General features: G+C 36.0%; 5 protein-coding genes and 1 pseudogene across 5 annotated transcripts; 2 read left to right on the top strand and 4 right to left on the bottom strand.

Moving 5' to 3' along the window:
• The first annotated feature begins 257 nt into the window (after positions 1 to 257).
• LOC140971119 (uncharacterized) lies at positions 258 to 2,782 on the top strand. Its single transcript, XM_073433206.1, has 6 exons — positions 258 to 507; positions 838 to 980; positions 1,113 to 1,163; positions 1,358 to 1,579; positions 1,669 to 1,771; positions 1,990 to 2,782. The coding sequence occupies exons 1-6, from the start codon at positions 422 to 424 to the stop codon at positions 2,513 to 2,515; spliced, it is 1,131 nt and encodes a 376-aa protein (XP_073289307.1). The 5' UTR covers positions 258 to 421; the 3' UTR covers positions 2,516 to 2,782.
• LOC140971121 (thaumatin-like protein) lies at positions 2,649 to 3,932 on the bottom strand (annotated as a pseudogene).
• A 2,002-nt stretch (positions 3,933 to 5,934) lies between these two features.
• Positions 5,935 to 8,896, top strand: LOC140971116 (uncharacterized). The gene is made up of 12 exons (XM_073433204.1): positions 5,935 to 6,263; positions 6,363 to 6,474; positions 6,606 to 6,679; positions 6,761 to 6,807; positions 6,912 to 7,065; positions 7,135 to 7,179; positions 7,250 to 7,454; positions 7,539 to 7,600; positions 7,689 to 7,789; positions 8,221 to 8,275; positions 8,366 to 8,413; positions 8,603 to 8,896. Exons 1-12 carry the CDS (start codon positions 6,050 to 6,052, stop codon positions 8,779 to 8,781), a joined length of 1,296 nt encoding a protein of 431 aa, XP_073289305.1. The 5' UTR covers positions 5,935 to 6,049; the 3' UTR covers positions 8,782 to 8,896.
• A 919-nt stretch (positions 8,897 to 9,815) lies between these two features.
• Positions 9,816 to 11,523, bottom strand: LOC140971120 (putative cyclin-D7-1). The gene is made up of 6 exons (XM_073433207.1): positions 11,110 to 11,523; positions 10,929 to 11,018; positions 10,755 to 10,853; positions 10,462 to 10,669; positions 10,220 to 10,335; positions 9,816 to 10,145 (listed from the first exon to the last, which is right to left on the bottom strand). The coding sequence occupies exons 1-6, from the start codon at positions 11,368 to 11,370 to the stop codon at positions 9,948 to 9,950; spliced, it is 972 nt and encodes a 323-aa protein (XP_073289308.1). The 5' UTR covers positions 11,371 to 11,523; the 3' UTR covers positions 9,816 to 9,947.
• A 1,712-nt stretch (positions 11,524 to 13,235) lies between these two features.
• LOC140971122 (uncharacterized) lies at positions 13,236 to 16,300 on the bottom strand. Its single transcript, XM_073433209.1, has 8 exons — positions 16,125 to 16,300; positions 15,661 to 15,716; positions 14,777 to 14,920; positions 14,273 to 14,346; positions 14,104 to 14,158; positions 13,974 to 14,036; positions 13,765 to 13,892; positions 13,236 to 13,606 (listed from the first exon to the last, which is right to left on the bottom strand). The coding sequence occupies exons 1-8, from the start codon at positions 16,168 to 16,170 to the stop codon at positions 13,528 to 13,530; spliced, it is 645 nt and encodes a 214-aa protein (XP_073289310.1). The 5' UTR covers positions 16,171 to 16,300; the 3' UTR covers positions 13,236 to 13,527.
• An 832-nt stretch (positions 16,301 to 17,132) lies between these two features.
• Positions 17,133 to 19,297, bottom strand: LOC140971117 (L-type lectin-domain containing receptor kinase S.4-like). The gene has a single exon (XM_073433205.1). The coding sequence runs from the start codon at positions 19,274 to 19,276 to the stop codon at positions 17,231 to 17,233; it is 2,046 nt and encodes a 681-aa protein (XP_073289306.1). The 5' UTR covers positions 19,277 to 19,297; the 3' UTR covers positions 17,133 to 17,230.
• Between the last annotated feature and the right edge of the window lie 608 nt (positions 19,298 to 19,905).

The raw sequence follows: 19,905 nt of genomic DNA, 5'->3' as shown, positions 1-19,905 counted from the left end.
CGTTTGAATTTATCATAGGGATTATTTTCAACTTCTGTTACTCCATTTCATAGAAATTGGATCCAAAATCTTATGTAAGGATGACTAATCTTTTTAATGCTCAAACCAGATTTTGTAAAAAAAATTTAATAAAATTATAATTGGAAAATTACTCCGTGCCTTTCTGGCCCAATGGGTTTTACAAGATAACAGGGCCTCTTTGTTTACACACGGCCCAAAGCCCACTTATATTGTACAATCGCTAATTTTGCTGCCTTGTCTTCTTCTACCCGTTCTATTAAGTATAATCTCCACGATTCGAGTTTGTTCCAGAAACCCCTCGATTAAATTTCTGCGGGCCTATAACTAAGCTTGATTTCGCCCCACGTTTACCAATTCTCGGATCAAATTTGATTCTTACAATTGTTTGATTTGATTCAGAATGGCGAAGGAAGGTCCTAATTGGGATGGTTTACTGAAATGGAGTCTCTCTCATGCTGATGGTACCAAGCCTTCTGGTAATATAAGGTACTATATTAGGGTTCTGTAACTTTACTATTGTTCTTAATTTGGGGTGTTTTGAATCCAAATTTTGGAGGGCTGAGTAAACATTGAGTCTTCACTGAAAAATTGGTCGGATATGTTGTCCAAATAATTTTTTCTGTATTTTATTGAAACCCAGTCTTTAGTTCGTGGGCAATATCTTAATGGGATGGTGTAAATAAGCCAGTACAGGAAATTGCTAATGATTCTTGAATTATTAGTTTATTAAACTATGTATTTTCGTTTTTCTTGGGCTTGACAAGTATGGATTTTGTGGAGAATGCATATGAATTGTTGTTTATCTTGTGAGATTAGTGAGGAGGATAGAAGATGGTTTATGGAGGCAATGCAAGCACAGACAGTTGATGTTGTTAAACGAATGAAGGAGATAACACTTGTTATGCAGACCCCGGAGCAGGTTTTGGAGGCTCAGGGAGTAACTTCTGAAGATATTGAAGGTCTTTTTTAGAGGATTTCTTTTGCGTCTTTGTTGTTGTTTGTTATCTTGTAAGAATAGGTTTCGGATTATTTTTTAGTTGTTTGTTGTTCCAGAAAGGCATGGTTTTTAAATTATTTTCGCATTCTTCCAGATATGCTGGATGAGCTACAAGAGCACGTAGAGTCTATCGATATGGCAAATGGTGAGTTTCATTGTTTTATCTTCTGGCTGTGGATTATTTGGAGCACGTGTTTTTTAATTGGCACTATGTAATCGGAAATAATTAATTGGAGCCCATGAAAGAATATAGATATACTTCAAGCAAAATGTTAGTCTACTTATTGTGGGTCGGTACACCGAATGGCTAACAGGAAAGTTGGTTTTGTTTTTTTCTAGATCTTCATTCCATTGGTGGTCTGGTTCCTCTTCTTGCCTACCTGAAAAATTCCCATTCTAACATCAGGTCCAAGGCTGCAGAAGTTGTTAGCACTATTGTGCAGAATAATCCAAAGAGTCAGCAGTTAGTCATGGAAGCTAATGGTCTCGAACCGCTTCTATTGTGTTTTAATTCAGATCCGGATGTTACAGTTCGTGCAAAAGCACTTGGTGCAATCACATGTAAGTGGAGTCTTTTTTGTCTCATTTTGACGCTTCTTCGTAGGGCCTTCTGATGACTTGTTTTGGTCGTGTTGCATTTATATTTTCAGCTCTAATCATGCATAATAGGGATGGAGTTACTGCATTTCGGTTGGCTAATGGATATGCGACCCTTAAAGATGCGCTAAATACCGAGAATGTGAGATTTCAAAGGTTAGTACGTGAAGATTATAATCTTTGTGTGTTACAAATATAAGTAGGAGCGATTGGAATATGATTTCTTTACTCTAATTTTTAGTTTTTCTCCACGCCTCTTGATGTTAACAAGCTCTGAAAATGGGGCCAACTGCATTTTTTTTAATGTTTGTGCCAAGCTCAATGTCCTGACTGTCTGGTTGTATGTTAACCAACACAATATGGATAATCTGCAGGAAAGCACTTAACTTGATCCATTATCTAGTGCACGAGAATGAGGCGGACTTTGGTATTGTGGCTGAGCTTGGATTCCCGCGTATTTTTGTGCACTTGGCTTCGAGCGAGGATGCTGATGTTCGCGAAGCTGCACTTAGGGGCCTTCTCGACCTAGCTCAAGATAGGTCAAGCACCTCCAATGTTAGTCTAAATGAAGAGAACAATAAACTGAAGCAAATTCTACAAAAGCGAGTTGAGGTTATCAGTGAGATGTGTGCTGAAGACCTTGCAGCTGCCAAAGAAGAAAGACTGCTCGTTGACTCCCTTTGGAACACGTGTTATAATGAGCCATCTTCTCTTCGTGAAAATGGGCTTCTTTTTCTCCCAGGAGAAGATGCACCTCCTCCTGATGTTGCCAGCCAGCATTTTCAACCCCCTCTCAGAGCTTGGGCTGCGAGTCAGAATCCGGATGCAAAACCAAGTACTATAAAGAATGAAGCTCCATTATTGATTGGTCCAGGGCCCCCAACTGACAATGCATCCTGATGCAGTTGTTGAGGTGGGAGACGGGAGATATGTTTCCACAAATATTGGTTTTTGTGATTTTTATCTGAAGCGCTAAAAGGGTTTTTTGTCCTAACCTCATCTTATACATTATCGGAAGCTGTTAATTCCTCTTTTCTGTCTTCGAGTCTTGATTTATATCTGTTTGCCTACACTAAGATAGTTTTTCACTGATGGATGCTTTACAGCTCTAAATTCTATTACTAGATCATGTTTTGTATCATGTAAGTTAATAAAATATTTCCTGTTTTTTTAAAAAGAGAGAAATATGCTCCATATTGCATAAAATTTTCTTGCATAGTACAGTTCTTTTACAATGACACCACTAAGTCTTCAACTTCTATATATCATTCTCCATTTGGAGGGCAAAAGGTGATGACATATCTTGAAGCTCTGCACGTGTTAAGGCTTGAAGAATCATCAAAGGCACAACTATAGGCCTTGTGGCAAATTGCCTTGAACAAATTGGAGAAAACCGTAGGCTTGCAAGTCTTGGGATTTGAATATTTCCCTGTGCAGCAGTACTTAGCGGATTGCATGGCCAAGCAAGCGCTCTTACACCCCATCACTCTGCCTCCCACCCTAACTTCTAAAGCCGAAGGACAGCATATGTTCAAATCGACGTCACACGATGCCACACCGCACCCAATCCCTCCTCCGACGGGCTTCATCGAAACAGGCAAGCTGAATCCGTCGACTAAACTCACATCGTAGAAATGCAGGGTGAAGCCGATGTACCTAATGTCATTTCCACCACAGTTGCTGGTGGCACGCCACCCATTCCGCGGCAGCGTAATGAGCCCGAACAGTCTCCGGTGGCACATGACCCTTTCCCGTTTTCGTCAAAGTCGCAGCACTGCCTCCCCCATATTCTGCCTGACCACTTCTCTGGCACATCAATGACCACTTCTTGGCCACTGTTAAGGAGAAAACCTCCATCTTGGGGGGTCTGCTGCCCTGTGCTGCCAAGGATTCCCGGCCATATGCTCTCCTGACAGTTGTTCACTACTATGAGTTGGTGTCCCGTGCCATCTGCATAAACGTTTACCTCAAACTTATCAAAAAACATGAGAAAATGGAGACAAAAACTCAGCAGGAAATCGATACCGTACTCGCGCCGAGAAACAGAAACATGCAGAGGATAGCCGAGAAAAGAAATTTGAAAACCAGCATTATAATGGTTTGAGTATTGAGTATTGACGCTAATGGTGATCTCACATCTGAAGCATATGTTGCCAAATTTAAAGCACAAAAAGATTTTTGTGTAGGCTACTTTCAGTTAGTAGCTAAGCCGCAATTTGCATTTCTTTTTTTATTTTTTTCCCTCTCACTTTTGCTTTCCACTTAAAGAACACAAGGGAATCTTTGCATTGCTTCTTACAGAGGATTAATACTTACATGAACATACTATATATATCGCGCTTTAGAACTTTTGCACGTTGCTATGAGGCATATGAGCTATTCTGTTTCTCCTTGGGGCCGTCGGACGTTGCCTTGGTGCATATCCCTGTGGCCAACATCGAATTTCTCCTGTTCAAGTTTCATTAATACTTAACCATTAGATGCTTGATTTTAAAATTTAAATTTTTTTTTATAATTTTAAAAAATAATTTAAAATTTTAAAATTAACTATATTAAATAACCAAACATCAATACACACAAACATTAAAGCATTTAACCCTAAAACGTATGTCAAGGAAATCACAAATTTAACATAAAAATAAGCATTATCAAAATAAATTACTTCAACTTCTGAAGAGAATCCAAAATTATTTACAATCATCGATATCGATCAATATCTTTAGAAAAAGTAGTACATAGAAGAAATAAGTATATTTAATAAAGAGATAAAATAAAATAAACAATTTCTATAATCATATATTAAATTAGGTTTTAACTAATGATATCAAGCTAGGTTTTTATTTGTATATTTTTATCTAAACTTCCAATCAAACCAATTTTTTGGATTTGGTTGATTTTTAGAGCAAAAACTATACACTCAAATATTCACTACTAGTACAATCGACCAAGGAAAAAATAAAAAGGAAGGGAATTTAGTTTACATTCCAAAAAGTATTAATGACACTCCATTTTATTTGTTTATTTTACAATTTGACAATATTATCCTTACATGTTCTTTATTAAGGTTTCCAACCATTTTAAAATTTAACCACTTTCTTATTTACTCTCATATTTTGACAAAATATATACCTAATATAAACTAACTTCTATATATAATAATTAATTAATCACTTTTTCTTTACATTAAATCATAAAGCTAATATTCAAACTACAAGGAAAAAAAACTTTTATATCATATCCTCTTCAAATAGGCAAAAACTTGTGTTAGACGGTCTCACGGGTCGTATTTTGTGAGACGGATCTCTTATTTGGGTCATACATGAAAAGTATTACTTTTTATGCTAAGAGTATTACTTTTTATTGTGAATATCGGTAAGGTTGACCTGTCTCATAGATAAAGATTCGTGAGACCGACTCACAATAGACCTACTCCTTCAAATATCATCATATTTTCTTAACATGGAGAATTTTTAGAGTTTAAGCAATTTCAAAATATCAAAATTTAAATGAATTGCAGTAATATTGACATAGTACAAATTTTTAAATATTTTTCATCAATTTATATCACTAGATATTTTAATCATCAAAATAATAATAATAATAATCGAGTCTAATCAAAAGTATAGTCATACTATTTTATTTTTATAACTTTTTACTAAATATGTTGTGAATTTGTAAAAGTAGCTTCAAGTATTTATTAAAAGATATGTATAATATTGTGTAATCACTTGATTTTGTTGCTAAGTAAATACAATTAATTTAGTTTATTTCTAAGTAAGCAAATTAAGTAAATACTTTAAAAAAATAGAGACGACTAATTTTTTTTTCCATAAAAATCTAATCAAAATATGAACAAAAGATATTTCTCCCTAGAACTTCATGTTATATCTTGTTCAATTTGTTTTGTTTTTTTTAAATAATGAATTGAAATAAGTTGACTTATATCTTTTAAATGAATTACCGATACAATGAGATAACCAAATCATATTATAAATATAATTTTAGTTAATAGTTGGCATTCAATTTGGTTTAATCAAGTTTATATATTTTTTAAAATTCGAGATAAAATAAGAATATATTAAAAAAAATTGTACGTGAAGTGAAAATTTTATATTATTTAATTATATATATGGTAAAAATTATCAATGATTTAAACATAATAATTTTAATTGTTAAAACAAAATATAAAAAAATGTCAATCAAGATTTTATATATTAAAAAAATAATAAATAAGAACAATTTTGTCAAATAATATAATTTTAAAAAATAAAGTAAAGAGTGATTAGTACTTTTCGAGAGGAAATAACACTCCCAAAAGAATAAATCACAAAGCCTCATAAATCCACATTCTCTGTGATGCTGTTAAGTTTATTACTTTCTTGATTATTCGATCCCAAACAATCGATACTAGGGACGGAAAGAATCTCCATAGTTATGATCAAGCTCGCAGCAAAAGCTTCGAGGGCTTTAAGGATCGGAAAAAGCGCCTCCTTTTTGCTTCCTAAGCCACCACCGACTTCACCTCAAGTAACGGCGGCGCTGCCGCAGACCAGGCAATTTTCAAGTAAAAATAGCTTTCTTGTAGTCAACCCTGTCGCCGTAGAAATGATCAACTACGCTACTGCCCTTGCCCGGGATCAGAAGACAGGTTTATGTTACAAGCTCATTTTGCATTTAATCTTGCTTCCTTGATTTGAAAAGAACTGTGTTGAGACTGAAAGATATTTTTTCCAAATGGGATTTGCAGAGGACTCATATGCTCGGGGATTACTGATTTTGGAACAGTGTGAGTCTGCTCAGAATGATGATTACTCGAAGGGTTTGGTCGAGCTTGCTCGTTCTACTTTACTGTTTGAAAGGTTCTATGTTCTCCTAGATTGTTCTCTATATTTCCTGTTGTGTTATGAAATATTGGTATCACCTTTTTGAGAAAATATTTTAAATTTAACCTGTCATCGAGTTGTTTGTTGCTTATGGTTTATGGTTTCAGAGGGTCCAATGAGGCAGCCATTGAGAGACTTCGGAACATTCAAAATTTGAGCTTGCCTTCTATTGCTATTAAGGGTAATTAATATCCTAAGATGGTATAATTGATGGTGAAACTCGTGTTTTAAGTGAAGTGGTTATATGTTTCTATGTTCCCAGTTGCTGCAGCAGAAGCACTGGCAGGAATTTATCTGGAGTGTGATCGAGTAAGTCATTACCGATGTGTCCACATTGCTTATCGGTTTTGGTTAACTGAAGTTGTGACAGTGATCTCAAAATGAAATGCTCTATGTTGATACAAATTCTCCAGGCTGATGCTGCATCAGTGGCTGCTGATTTAACCTTGCAACTCCTGGAAACAATCAGACTAGAAATCAATGAAGGCAGTGGTTTTAAGGTTCTGGAAACTCGCATGAAAGCAGTAAAAGGTTTAATTGAGCTTATACATGGCAATCTTCACTCTGGTAAGCCTTAATGATTGACTAACCCTTCGGTTTTATATTTTTAAGATTGACATTAAAGCATCTCTGCAGCGCAGTCATTCTTTGAGGGAGTACAGGGAGAGAGCATTTTCATCAGTAAGGATTTTTCTTGAGAAGATGAGATGCAAGTCATGTTGTCTGTTGATATATTGATGTTTCTGTACAGGCAATGCTTGTCTGTCATTTGGTGAATACCTTCATGGCTTGCGGAGGTATTCAACTGCAAAAGAGTTGTACCAGAAAGTACTTCAGAAGACATCCGAGATCAAAGATTTTTCCGATCCAAACAACCTTGGAGCATGTAACATGACTTCAGAGGAAGTTGCAATTGCGGCTACTTGTGCTTTAGGACAGCTCGAGGCTCATATGGGGTATTGTAAAGAGTTCTATAGTTTTCCATCAAAATCTTATCTAGCTCCGATCTTCATGTCTAAATGTGAGCTTATCCTCTGTAGGAATTTTAATGACGCAGAGGAAATTCTGACTGTAGCTTTAAAGAAAATGGAAGATCACTTGGGTATGCTATTTTCGTGGTTATCCTGAATGAGAGTATGCCTTATGTACAAATTATACTGACATTATGGTGGCTTTACTGACCTATGTAGGGCCGAATCATCCCAAGGTAGGTGTCATTTTAACTTGCATCGCTCTCATGTATCAGCTTAAAGCAACAAAGGAGCGCTCAAGTTCTCTTTTAGTTCAAGAGGTCAGAGATTTTGCTTGAAGTTTCAAATTCAGAATGTCTGTTATTTTCATCATCATGATCTTGGTCACTCCACTTCATTAATAGTTAGTACCTAGAGCAGAAATAAAAGCCGAGCTGGGTGTACCTATATTATGGAAAACTTAAAGCTTCGGGTTTTCCTAGTTCTGTAGTCTGAGCATAAGTTGATCAACTATGTTGCAGTTCTTGTTGTATATTTTCTTAAGCTTTCACTAAGTTGAGGTCTGTCTCCTTTCTGTTTCCTGATTTACCTGAAATTTTATCGTTTATAAATGCTTTAAAATATTTCAATATTTGATGTCGTGGCCCTAGAATAGTATTTTCCCCAATGAGACAGATTCACTGATATGTTTTTTGCTAACATATTTACTGAAGCTTTCTGCAATATTGATGCTCTCCTTTTTGTTTTATAGGGTCTTTTTAGAAGGGCAATCGAACTGCTTAAAGCTCCTTCTTTGGAAGTTGATGGTGGAAAATAATTGTTCTGACCTTTTCAGTTTTCCCATTTTCGAGAGGTTGTGTGGCATACTATATTGAAGTTATCTTTTGAATGTGTAGGTGCCAGTGAAAATGTTCTTAGTAGAGATATAATTGCACTTGCTAGAGGTATGTATGCCTTAGCATACTATTTTTTTGTTAAAATGTAAACATAATACACAAAAGAATTTAAAACACACTCCAATTTATTGAAGTCTTGTAATGACATCAAAACTGATCTCAATTGGCGACTACTTTTGAATGCGTTTTCTGGTTTCCCTCCATGTTGACAGAGGTTTGATTTGGGTTTTTTTGAAGGTGGATATGCCCAAACACTTTGCGTACAGAAGACCAGAAAAGCAGAAGGGGAGAGATTGAAGAAATGGGCAGAATCTGCCTGGAGAAACCAGTGGATGTCACTCGGGGAGGCACTCGAACTGGCTGAATCTTCCCCTAAGGTGCCTGTAATAGATACACGCATATGCAGGGCCTTGTAGTTTCAATTTTGTCACAGAATTATCAGCGTTGCTTTTTTTTTTTTAATCAAGTATCTGTAAAAGAATCCATATATCATCTGCTGTAGGGCCTTTGAATACAGATATTTTGGTGCTTCATTTCTTTCTTTCGAGTATGAGATTTTTGTATTGGCATGGAGCCAATTCTCATTTGCTACTAGAACATACGTGCTAGTGCAATACAAAGGCGTAGCGACGTTGCGTTTTGGCATCCAAACTTTTTGTTTGCTAGAAAAGATTCAGCATTTCACTATGCCATTCATTGAAGAACCCCTCGGTTTTGAAGCTTTTCCATCTCCCTAAGACCTTCCTTGTTCCATTGACTGTTGCCTCCAGTGGTTTGGTCTTAGAAGACGCTTTCAGTATAAACACTACAAAACAATAAAATTACGTCTGACCGTGAAAATCGAATGCAAATGAGCACAAAAATGACAATAAAATACATGGAAAACAAAAGTAATTTTCGTTCTTATCAATATACATGTTGGAAATGTGTTTATTCGAGCCTTAAATTTTTCAATGAGCTCGAATCAAAGATCGAAAAAATTTAAAAAATTTGTTTCGAGTTCGTTTCAAAATCAAAGCTCGGATTTGAGCTCCGCTCACGATTGTATAAAACTTTTTTCAATTTTCTCTTATCGTTGCCTCTATCTCCGAGAGTTCTTTGTTCGATAGATTATAATTTTCTTGTTAGTTTTATCTTTTGATTGCACTATTTCTTACAAAACTTTTATGTATAAAATAAAACGAAATAAAATAAAATGAAACTTCAAACATTAACATCATTATATTTGGCACAAAAATTAATATATATATATATATATATATAATTAATATATAATAATATTTTTATAAATTAATCTATGTACACGCATTGCGTGCAACTAATTTGCTAGTTTTCATGAAAAATATAGAAATATTATGGAATGGTATTTGGGGAAAAAAGGGTATGCTTTAGAGACAAAATAATTGTTTCAAGGTCGTAATATATCTGATTTTAAGACAATTTGCGAGATTTCCACAAATCAAATATATTATATTACAACTGAAAAAAATGGGTCACAATATCATATTAAATGTAGATGGCACCCTTTCTAAAAGCTTGATCTTTTGAACACAATCGATTGAATGATTAAATTTCAAATCACTTATGATTCTGCTTCTTCCCTCTTCCTCTTTCTGATTATATTCACCCTCGGCATCTTTAAAAGAGAGAGATCAACTCGATAATCGTAGCAGTTGTACCACTCCACCTTCAACACGGTTACAGGACTCAAAGAATTCCCATTGTGATGATCTTTAAACCATAGTTTCTCCATCATTTTCTGGCACCTAATCAGATCATCCTAGATCACCAAGAAAAATAGCAACTCATTACAAGTACTCGAAAAATCTTGCTTAGAGGCGTGATCTAATTTACCATGTGTTTTTGAGGGATCATTGTGTTCAAGGGAGTTATGGAGGCATTATTCTCATTAATGCATCTGACTGCAGACATGGCAATGACACTGGACCGGAACTCCAAAAACTTGTAATCTGTAAAAGTTATAAATGAACATAGGATTTATTTATTTTCATGAGTTCCTCGGACACAATCTTGGAGACTATAAAGTTATCTGATACTAATGTAATGAAAGAGGCAGCTTCAGAGGATTAAGGCACCTATAAGAGCATCAAGAAGCAACTGTGTAACGCGTGAAATCAAATCGTCGAGACGGGTTTTGTTCAAGGAATCGATACTGCATATCATAAGTTCAATGTAAGAAAATGGGGTGGTGCAATCCATCCGCCAGGCTAATGTTTTCAAGAGCGTCAGTTCCATTTGCTGAATCAAGCCTGGTGAGAAGGAATCTTGCTGCGAATTCTCCGTCTGCAGTATCATAAACAAACTTCTTCATTAGCATGGCTATAACAAGATTCACGTACGAAGAAGCAATAAGAAATGGAGTAATGACCTGGAATTCATGCAACGGGCAAGTGGTTGATTCATTGAGTTTAGAGGCGACCGACAAACACGCAGTCGAGAGAAGCTCGAACTTCCAAGATTTCCATCCCTGCAAGATTATTTGAATTGCGTAAACCAGTGACGAATTGGCGAATTTTGAAAATAAAAACTAATATATATTTACTTGGCATTCACGAGTCATTGAAATGAACCGATCCAGATAATTGACAGCGTTGAAAACAGTGCCCGGAGAGAGATTCATCCGCCTTTGAGACTCCAAAAGATGAAACAAACCGTCAAAACCTTGTTATTATTCAGCATGCATGAATTTGAAGAAACCCCTAAATTATGTTGTAAAAACTCACCTTAAGAAGCGAAGAAACGGCCGTGAACCTAGCAGTACTGATCAAAGAACTAGAGTTGAGCTGCTTCGAGTAGCCAATATCAGGCATGTAGCTCGACTCCTTTTCCAAGAAAATCTCGATAACTTCTTCAAAATCCGGCTTGCTGGAATAGAAACACGTGTTAACATGAACTGCATGGTTTTTCGCATGAAAATCATCTGCATCTTCTTGCGCAAGCAACGGATTCATCAGCCAAACTTCATTGCACAGAAGGCTTTCCATTCTTGGATAATCTTCTAAAAGATACAAACAGAACGAATTCTGAAGTTCAATATTAGGATAAAATGGAAGCCGAAAAAAAAGGATGCAGCAACATGATTTGTGGGATATATAATTCAAGAATTTGCAGAAAGATTGTGGGACGATGTACGTGGGTGGTTCTGACAAGTGAATATATAAGTGGTGGGTGAGGGTGGGGGAGGTTGTTTTTATGTGGGGGGCATGGTAGGGTACGGTGGGGGTGTATATACAAGATGTGGTTGTGTGATGGATATTGTAAAAAAGAGAGCACCACGTCCCTCATGAAACGGGGTAAATGCATACCAAATTTTAATATCATATATATGCACGAATATTATATCTATCTATATACTTATATACAATACTATATATACAATTTTGTTGAGGCTGAAAAGTATAGATTAATTAAATTCGGTATTACAATACTATACACATTTTCCATAATATAATTACACAGCCAAAAATACATAAAAAATGATTTTTTAAGTTCATTGAACTGCCCAATTTTAGGTTTTGGTTCATTAAGTTTTGGAAGTTTGGTTTTAATAAATGAATTTTCAATTTTCGACTATTTTTTTTAATCTAATTTCATGCATGATATTTGACAAGTCAGCATTTTACCGTGACACGTCACCAAAATAATCGAAAATTAAAATTAACTGTATCAGAATCAAACTTTGAAAACATAGAGAACCAAAACCCAAAAGTTCGTGAAAACAAAAAAACTATTTTTTCAAAAATATATTAGGTTTTCATAATACCCAATGTATAAGCGCACAATATGCACATTGAAACTTCAATTTTCTGTATTTACGTACGCGCTGGGATGGGTCCATTTTATGATTCACATTGCATTCATATTTAAATGCATCTGGATTTGTACTCAGACAAATAGGAATTCTTAAGACAAAAGATCGAACGCAAATAATAATATTTTACCTAGGATAGCAAGGATTGATTAAACAATTTTTTACTATCCGATCGTCATACAATTCAAAAGCTTCTCCATAGGCTTAAGAGCGAAAATGAAATTTGATCTTAGTAAAACATATTATTATCTTCTTGTGCATTTAGCCTGGTTTTTTTTTCCCCTTTGCTCTCAATTTTAGGCAAACATATCAACAATAAATATCCGGTTTCATGTTCCAAAAATCGCAAAAATAACTAATTTATCTTGTTTAGCGGTTACATTTTAATAGAGGTGGATGTGTAAAAAAGATGTTCCTACCTGTATATGTTGTTGCCAGCTAGAGACATTTGACTGCAGTAAACTAATGCGTGAGTGCACGAGGAATATCCATGTTCATGTTCTGCGTTATTGCTCTTACCATTGCCCCCATATCAATCAATTGGATTTAGATTTTTTAGGGCTAGCATTCAATCCACGCCTAATATCACGTCAACATAACATTACATCAACCCTTTTATGTGTGGATTATTTAAGTAATAATGACATATTAACATAAAAAGATACAATTGACTACATTTGCAAGAGCTGAATGAAAATTATCAACACAGCATGAAAAGTACGTATACAATCTCAAAGACGTCTACTTTAGCATATATTCAATTACGTAATTTCCAACACATTACTCTATCTTAACGCGATACTAACTTTTAAAAGAGCACGATTTATGTGCCAAATACAAATTTTTTTTCCAATATATCAACTCTGTTGTATCTACAACATATATATATAAAAAACATCAATTATATTGACTTTAACGGACTTTCAATTTTCCTCCTACGCCACAAGTACCTAACTTGATTTTTGCTATAAAAAAAATGGGCGACAGGCCATTGGAGCTGGATAAGGGTGATTTCTTATAAATAACTGGAAGAAATACGAAGTCTTCGAAACATAGATATGAATTGAAGCCGCAGTGATTTCACGCTTTCAAATCTCATACTAAATCAAGAAATTTAATTTCCTACAGACTCGATATCTGAAGATAATAACAAGAGATTTATTGAGCACCTCCGTCTCATTATAGATACATGATACCGGCACCCGCTGCCCAAGAATTACATGTAATCCTTAAAATCACTCGTGAACTGAAGCGCTCGCAAAAATTTACTTTGAGAGCATATTCAAGATAATATGTGCTATACATCTGTCAGCAGAATCTGTCAATGAATTCATTGCAACTCGTAAGTGGAGAAACAAAACCCCATACGTCCGTCGTTGGTGGCTTTCAGTTCCAACTTCTGAAAAGGGCTGCAACGACATTCATCATAAACAAATATTGCTCATTATCTCAAGCATATACGCCCTCACTAAGCAAATATAACCAAGATTGGTCATCTGTGTAATGTATGGATGTAACAGTTTATCGAGTGACTTTAAAGTACGACTAGGAACCAAATGAAGCTCACCTGCTATTAGGATCATAATAGAAGCCATCGATAGATCCATCACTACAAGAAAAGCAAACATAGTAAAAGCCAGCGATAGTCAATCCACAGTCACTCCCAACATTCACAAAGTATTGCTCTTTCCACCTCTGTTGAGCCAAATCAGAAGACAAAAATTAGTATGGAATCCTTAAAACAACTGTCGCAGAGGATAGATGATGGGTTATTACCATAAATATGTGAGGATAGTTACTCAGGTCCAAAGATTTCCCACCATCAGCTTCTACTTGGCTCTGAAAATATTGGAAAAAGATCAAGAAAATACAAATACAAACCGAAGAAAAAGCTTCATAAACTCACGGATAAGGGTGAAAACGATGGAAACTTTGTCCAATGCTTTATGTCGTCTTCTGCCCTGTTTGTATATGCAAAATACACAAATATGCTTCAATCAATAAGTTATACCATCTCCTGATTCTTTGAACAAAGTTGGTTTCTGGTGTACGAGGATAAGAATTAAAAGACATACGTTGCACCCCATTTTCCAGTGAAGAAAGTATAATTCTTGGTGTCGACAAGTTCCCCTTCCCAGAAAGTAACTACCTGACATCCAGACCAAACAGGATGAGAGAAAATGAATAGAGTTCAGCACTTTCAACTGGCTTATATATGTACAATTGACAGCCTCAAAAAATGTAGTCCTACAAGCTTCCATTATATGTTGATGAGAAACTGTATCTCTCTGTCTTCCGATTTATAGGCATGGATAGCCAACAATGCAATTATACGTTGATAATTTGACCAGGAGACTCTGATCAAAGTGATCAATCCAGATTAAACAATTATAATCAAGGAAAGCGCACAATATAACGTGCGTGAACTGATTTCCAGCAGTTAACAATCTTGGATGTTGCTATCATATAGATATAAACCACGGCTAATCAAGAGGTTTATACAATGAATCAGCTGCCTCAAGTGAGAGATTCACAGTGATATGACCTTTATAATAGATGCTTTAAGAGTTACTTCTTACCGGTGTGTCTGCCATAGGAACATTCAGAGCCTCCATTGTGCCACATAAATACCCGTGCTCAAGATCACAACCTTGGATGCGCACATTTACTCTCCATGCTTCATCTTTCTGAAGACTTGAAACATTTTGGGTCCCTGAGAAAGACTGTGACAACCATGGTTGAGTAAACAATACCAAGCACACCCATGAACAATGGATGCCATGACACACTACCCAAAAGATATTTTCTCATTTATATAGTTCACTTTGTATAACTGGGAGAAACATATTAACCTAATATCATCCAAGTACCTCAACTCAAGCAATGCGGGCTTTGTCTCATCCCAAAAACATTGTCCCAAGGTCAAGATTATCACAGTAGAAACATCAAATTCAACTTGTCTATCTATATTTTATTATGTGAGCACAAGTTCAACGAATAAATACGGCTATTACACAAAATCCCAAAAACATTGTCCCAAGGTCAAGATTATCACAGTAGAAACATCAAATTCAACTTGTCTATATTTTATTATGTGAGCACAAGTTCAACGAATAAATACGGCTATTACACAAAATCAATCATTAGTCAATGAATCAGCTTCTCCTATCAAGTTTGAGATACATGCATCTAGAAGCCATTCGAATTACAATAACCAATGTGCCAAGTTCTCCAATCTAATGAGATGGGTTGATGTCAAACATAATACATGCTTAATCAATGTCCAGTAAATGTAACGGCTTTGTGAATAAACACAACAAAACATTCCGAGAAAGCTACATATGTGCGTGCGGTCCGCAGTTAACTGATAATCGCAAATAGAAGACTGCCTCTGCCAAATTGACGAGCAAAAAAGCTAAAACTTCTCCGGGAGCAAGATTAAAAGTTATGGGTGTAGAAATACCTGCCCAACACTTAAAAGAGAACAAGGCGGAGGTAAAGTATTCCCTGAAGTTCCACCTTCACAATAAAAAGTAAAAATAAATATCAGTTACAAGTAAAAGACAGCTAGATCAGTTCCCAATTTGCATTAAAGAAGCAAATCCAGATAACATCAGCACAAAATACGCGTAGAGATAAAGCTAGGAAATTTCAATCAAATAGAAAATACTTAAAGGTGTTTTTTTTTATCTTCAATGATTCCTCCCTAAAACAACAGATTTCAATTCTCATGCTTCAGAAAATAACAGGAAGAATATAGAAAACCCAGACCAAGATCACGCGATTAATCGCCAAAATTCAAAGTTTCAGTCCCAAAACAATAAAGAATCCGTATTTTCAATTCAGGAATCAAATAAGCACCTCAACAACACACAATGCTACAGGAAAAAGTAATACATAGTCAAGATAAGAAGAAAAATCGAGCACCTGACACTTGGGAAGGAGAAGAAGTATCGACTACTCGCACCGGCATTTTCAACTCTGCTCGAATTTGTAAATTTCTCGAAAATAAGTTTCCGCTGGACTTTTCCGCTTTGAATTGGATTGCGGTGGGGGCTTTACAATTGTACACAAATAAGCGTGTTTTTACTGGTTTAACTGGGAAATCGTCATCACAAAACGACTTTAGCTAAAGCAGTCACCAAATATATGGAATAAAATTTTATTGGACTAACTACTAATGCACAAGCGTGTGCAATGTTTGTTTTCACGGTTTTTTAATTAATTTTATTTATAATAAAAATAATATTAGAATTGTAAAAATTAAGGATTAAGACACCAAATTTGTCGATATTATCTAAATTCTTAACAATATAACATATATTATAAAATAATTATTTGCATTATTTCACAATTTCATGTCCTTTTGTTAATTAAGATATGTCTTTCCTCTGTCACCAGCGACAACTAAGGGAAATCTCCCCAAAAAGAACTCTTTTCAACAACTCGATACTACATTTTTTCAAATCTTAGTTTTATTTCGTATTTTTCCATTTCCAGCAAAATGTTTTAACATTCTTTAGTTTTTATTAGAAGTCCGTCATGATCCTCGAACTTTTCTTTATAATCATTTCATTATAAAAAGTGTTTATTTTTATACAAAATGACACAGTTAATTCCAATGTCGTTTCTGAATTCAACTTTCTTTTTTTTTTTCATTCATTTAAATCTCACTTTTCGGCATCAAATTGAGGAGGTGGAATTAACTACCAAATCGAATACTCGAGTTGCTTATTTTTAGAAGTTAAATTTTTGTTTTTCATATTTAAATTTGTACATATGACACGCTCACAAAATTCAATGTAAACATAAACTTTACAACTCAGAAATCAGTAAAAAAATCGTCTACACCGAACTAAATAATCTAGAAGTTATGGTTCAATCGGTTTTTAATAATCAGTTAGAACACCCCTAGTCCATAACACAATTCTGAACGTACGAAGTTTTTTTTTTTTTTTCCGGTTGAATAGTATATATAAAGTTGATGAATGTACAAAATAGATGAGTAACATGTAGAGTTTCGAAACTGTACACTATCTAGCAGCACCTAAACTAGGCGAAGTGGAAACAGTGGCAAAACTTGTATGCAGCATTTCGTTAGCCAGAAGTGCGCTTGTACTGGTTTGCTCGAACGAAGAAGATGCATATGCATCCAAATAATCTTCAAATCCTTTCTCAATATCATTACTAGAACCCGCAGGCGCACTCAATATCTCCGGCATCTCGGCCTCGCCTTCCAAATAACTCACAATCTGCCTCGTACTGGGTCGCGCTGCTTGCTCATTACTTGAACATAATAGCCCCAATTTCAGCACCATTAGAACGTCATGTACATTAAAATCACCCATTCTTCTTCTGTCCACCACATCAAGAATTTTTCCTTCTTTCCATTTACTCCACACATAATCAACCAGGAGTAATAATTCATCAGCCCCAGGTTCCGATTCTATCGGCCTCCGTCCACACACGATTTCAAACAATAGAATGCCGTAGGCAAATATATCAGAGCTTGCTGTGGCTCTCCCAGTTCTTGACAGCTCTGGTGCAAGGTATCCCAACGTGCCAACAACTCTGGTTGTGCCTGGATTCGAGCCATGATCGAATAGTTTAGCCAGCCCGAAATCTCCAAGCCGGGCATTCATTTCACTGTCTAGCAGCACGTTACTGGCCTTAACATCCCTGTGTATCACTACCTGTTCGTAGCCTTCGTGCAAATATAAGAGCCCGGAAGCAATGCCTTTGATGATCTTTAATCTTTGTTCCCAGGTCAGTACCCGTTTAGGATGACCGAACAAGAACTTATCTAAGCTCCCATTCGGCATAAAATCATAGACAAGGAGAAGATCACGACCGCGTCTGCACCATCCAAGGAGCTGGACTAAATTTCTATGGCGAAGTCTGCCGATGCTGGATATTTCGGATATAAACTCACGCACTCCTTGTTTTGATTCATGCGAAATGCGCTTTACAGCAACTTGGGTTGTGGGATTACGCAGAGTCCCTTTGTAAACCTGACCAAATCCTCCAAAGCCAAGTAGCTCACTGTCCTTGAAACCTTTGGTCGCTTTCTTGAGCTCTTGGTACTTGTACCTATGTGGACCAATTTCAAGCTCCCATGATTCTATCACCTCAGCGTTCTTGATCTTATGCATCAAGAAAATAGCCATAAAGATTGAAGCCAGTATAAAAATGGCAGCTGCCACCGTGGCAAATGCTACAATTCGGCCTATCGGTTTCTTCTTCATTGCTGGAAGCGAAGGGAGAGAAGCCAAATCCAAACTTTTTGCGTCCCCATTTATTTTGAAGCTCCAACCCAAGAGATAATGGGAACTTGCTAGCAAACCAGTTGAAGCAGAGAATCCAACATACATATATTCTTCAAGAATTGGAGACAGATCCAACTGAGAAGAAAAAAGAGGAAGCTGAGGTTTGTACGAAGATGGCGAAAGAGTTACATTGATGACATACGTCCTCGAATCATACTCAATCCAAGCAACTACTGGCGTCCCACCCTTGAGGTTCAGATCGTTTTTCACAGAATTATCACCAAAAAATGCAGCTGCGGCAGATTTATTGGACACCAAGCTGTTGATATCAATGCCGACGTGGTTATCATTAATGTCTCCGAACTCGAAATCTTGAACCGTGTCGAACTCAACAGCAAACACATGGTTGGAGAAGTTCCCAACGTCGCTCGAGTTCATCAGGCCGAGGTACTGGCTAGGAAGAGCCGTCGGTAGTTCCTTCGAAGGCGCGATAGTGAACGCCATTCCATGGCCACCAAGTTTCGTGTACTCGGGATGGATCGAAAACACAAAGCAGGTGGAGAAGGAGAAGCCGGTTCCATTGACAGAGTTCTTGAACCGAAGTTGTGTGGGGAAAAAGGCGTGTCCGATCACTCTACTGGTTTCATTGGTCAGCTGAAGGAGGCCATTCTCATGAATCCGTGACACCCCGTTTAAGCTGATATTCATCTTCGGATCATTGAATCCATTATACGTGAATTCATCATTCTGAGACGAAGCTGCGATCGCCAAGAAAGTGAAAGAGAAGAGGAGTATTATGGTAAACAACGACATTGAATCATGTATCCCACGCAGGAATCTCGGGCTCTTTAACAAAAGTTGACCCAGCAATCTTCTTAACTGGGTGGGGTCGAAGGTTTCCTTGTATTTTCCAGAAAGTCGACTGATTTAATATTTAAACATCCATTCTTATCCATGCAAGCAAAGGAAAGTCCGATTGTTTGACATTTGACGATATGAGATTAGGTGGTTCACTAAATGATTTAAATATTTTTTCTTTTTTCTATTTTTCTTTAAGTTAAAGGGCTCAATATATTAACGTATATATTTTGTGTAAATTTGAAAAAAAAAAAGCTGTAATTTAATTGAGAAAAATTATTAAATGTTACTTTGGTGAATTTTATGCGTTATATGCATTTTATGTATTAAAAATAAAAAAAGGGACATTATTTTTTTCAAACTTACACAATATTTTGAAAAAATAAATTTTAAGCCCTTTTTTATATAATGACTAGTTTGTATCTTAAATAGTTTAAAAATCAGAAAAAAAAAAAAAAAAAAAATTTATACAAAGGGATTAAGATGATAACAAAATGACTAACCTTTATATATTAATGTCCGTGGATGGTGGCGAGTGGACTTAGTTTTCTTACGGTGGATTTAGTTTTGATATGCTGCACACT

This window comes from Primulina huaijiensis, chromosome 2 (assembly GCF_012295235.1).
Source record: "Primulina huaijiensis isolate GDHJ02 chromosome 2, ASM1229523v2, whole genome shotgun sequence".
NCBI classification, from domain to species: Eukaryota; Viridiplantae; Streptophyta; class Magnoliopsida; order Lamiales; family Gesneriaceae; genus Primulina; species Primulina huaijiensis.
This window is presented reverse-complemented; position numbering and strand designations above follow the sequence as displayed.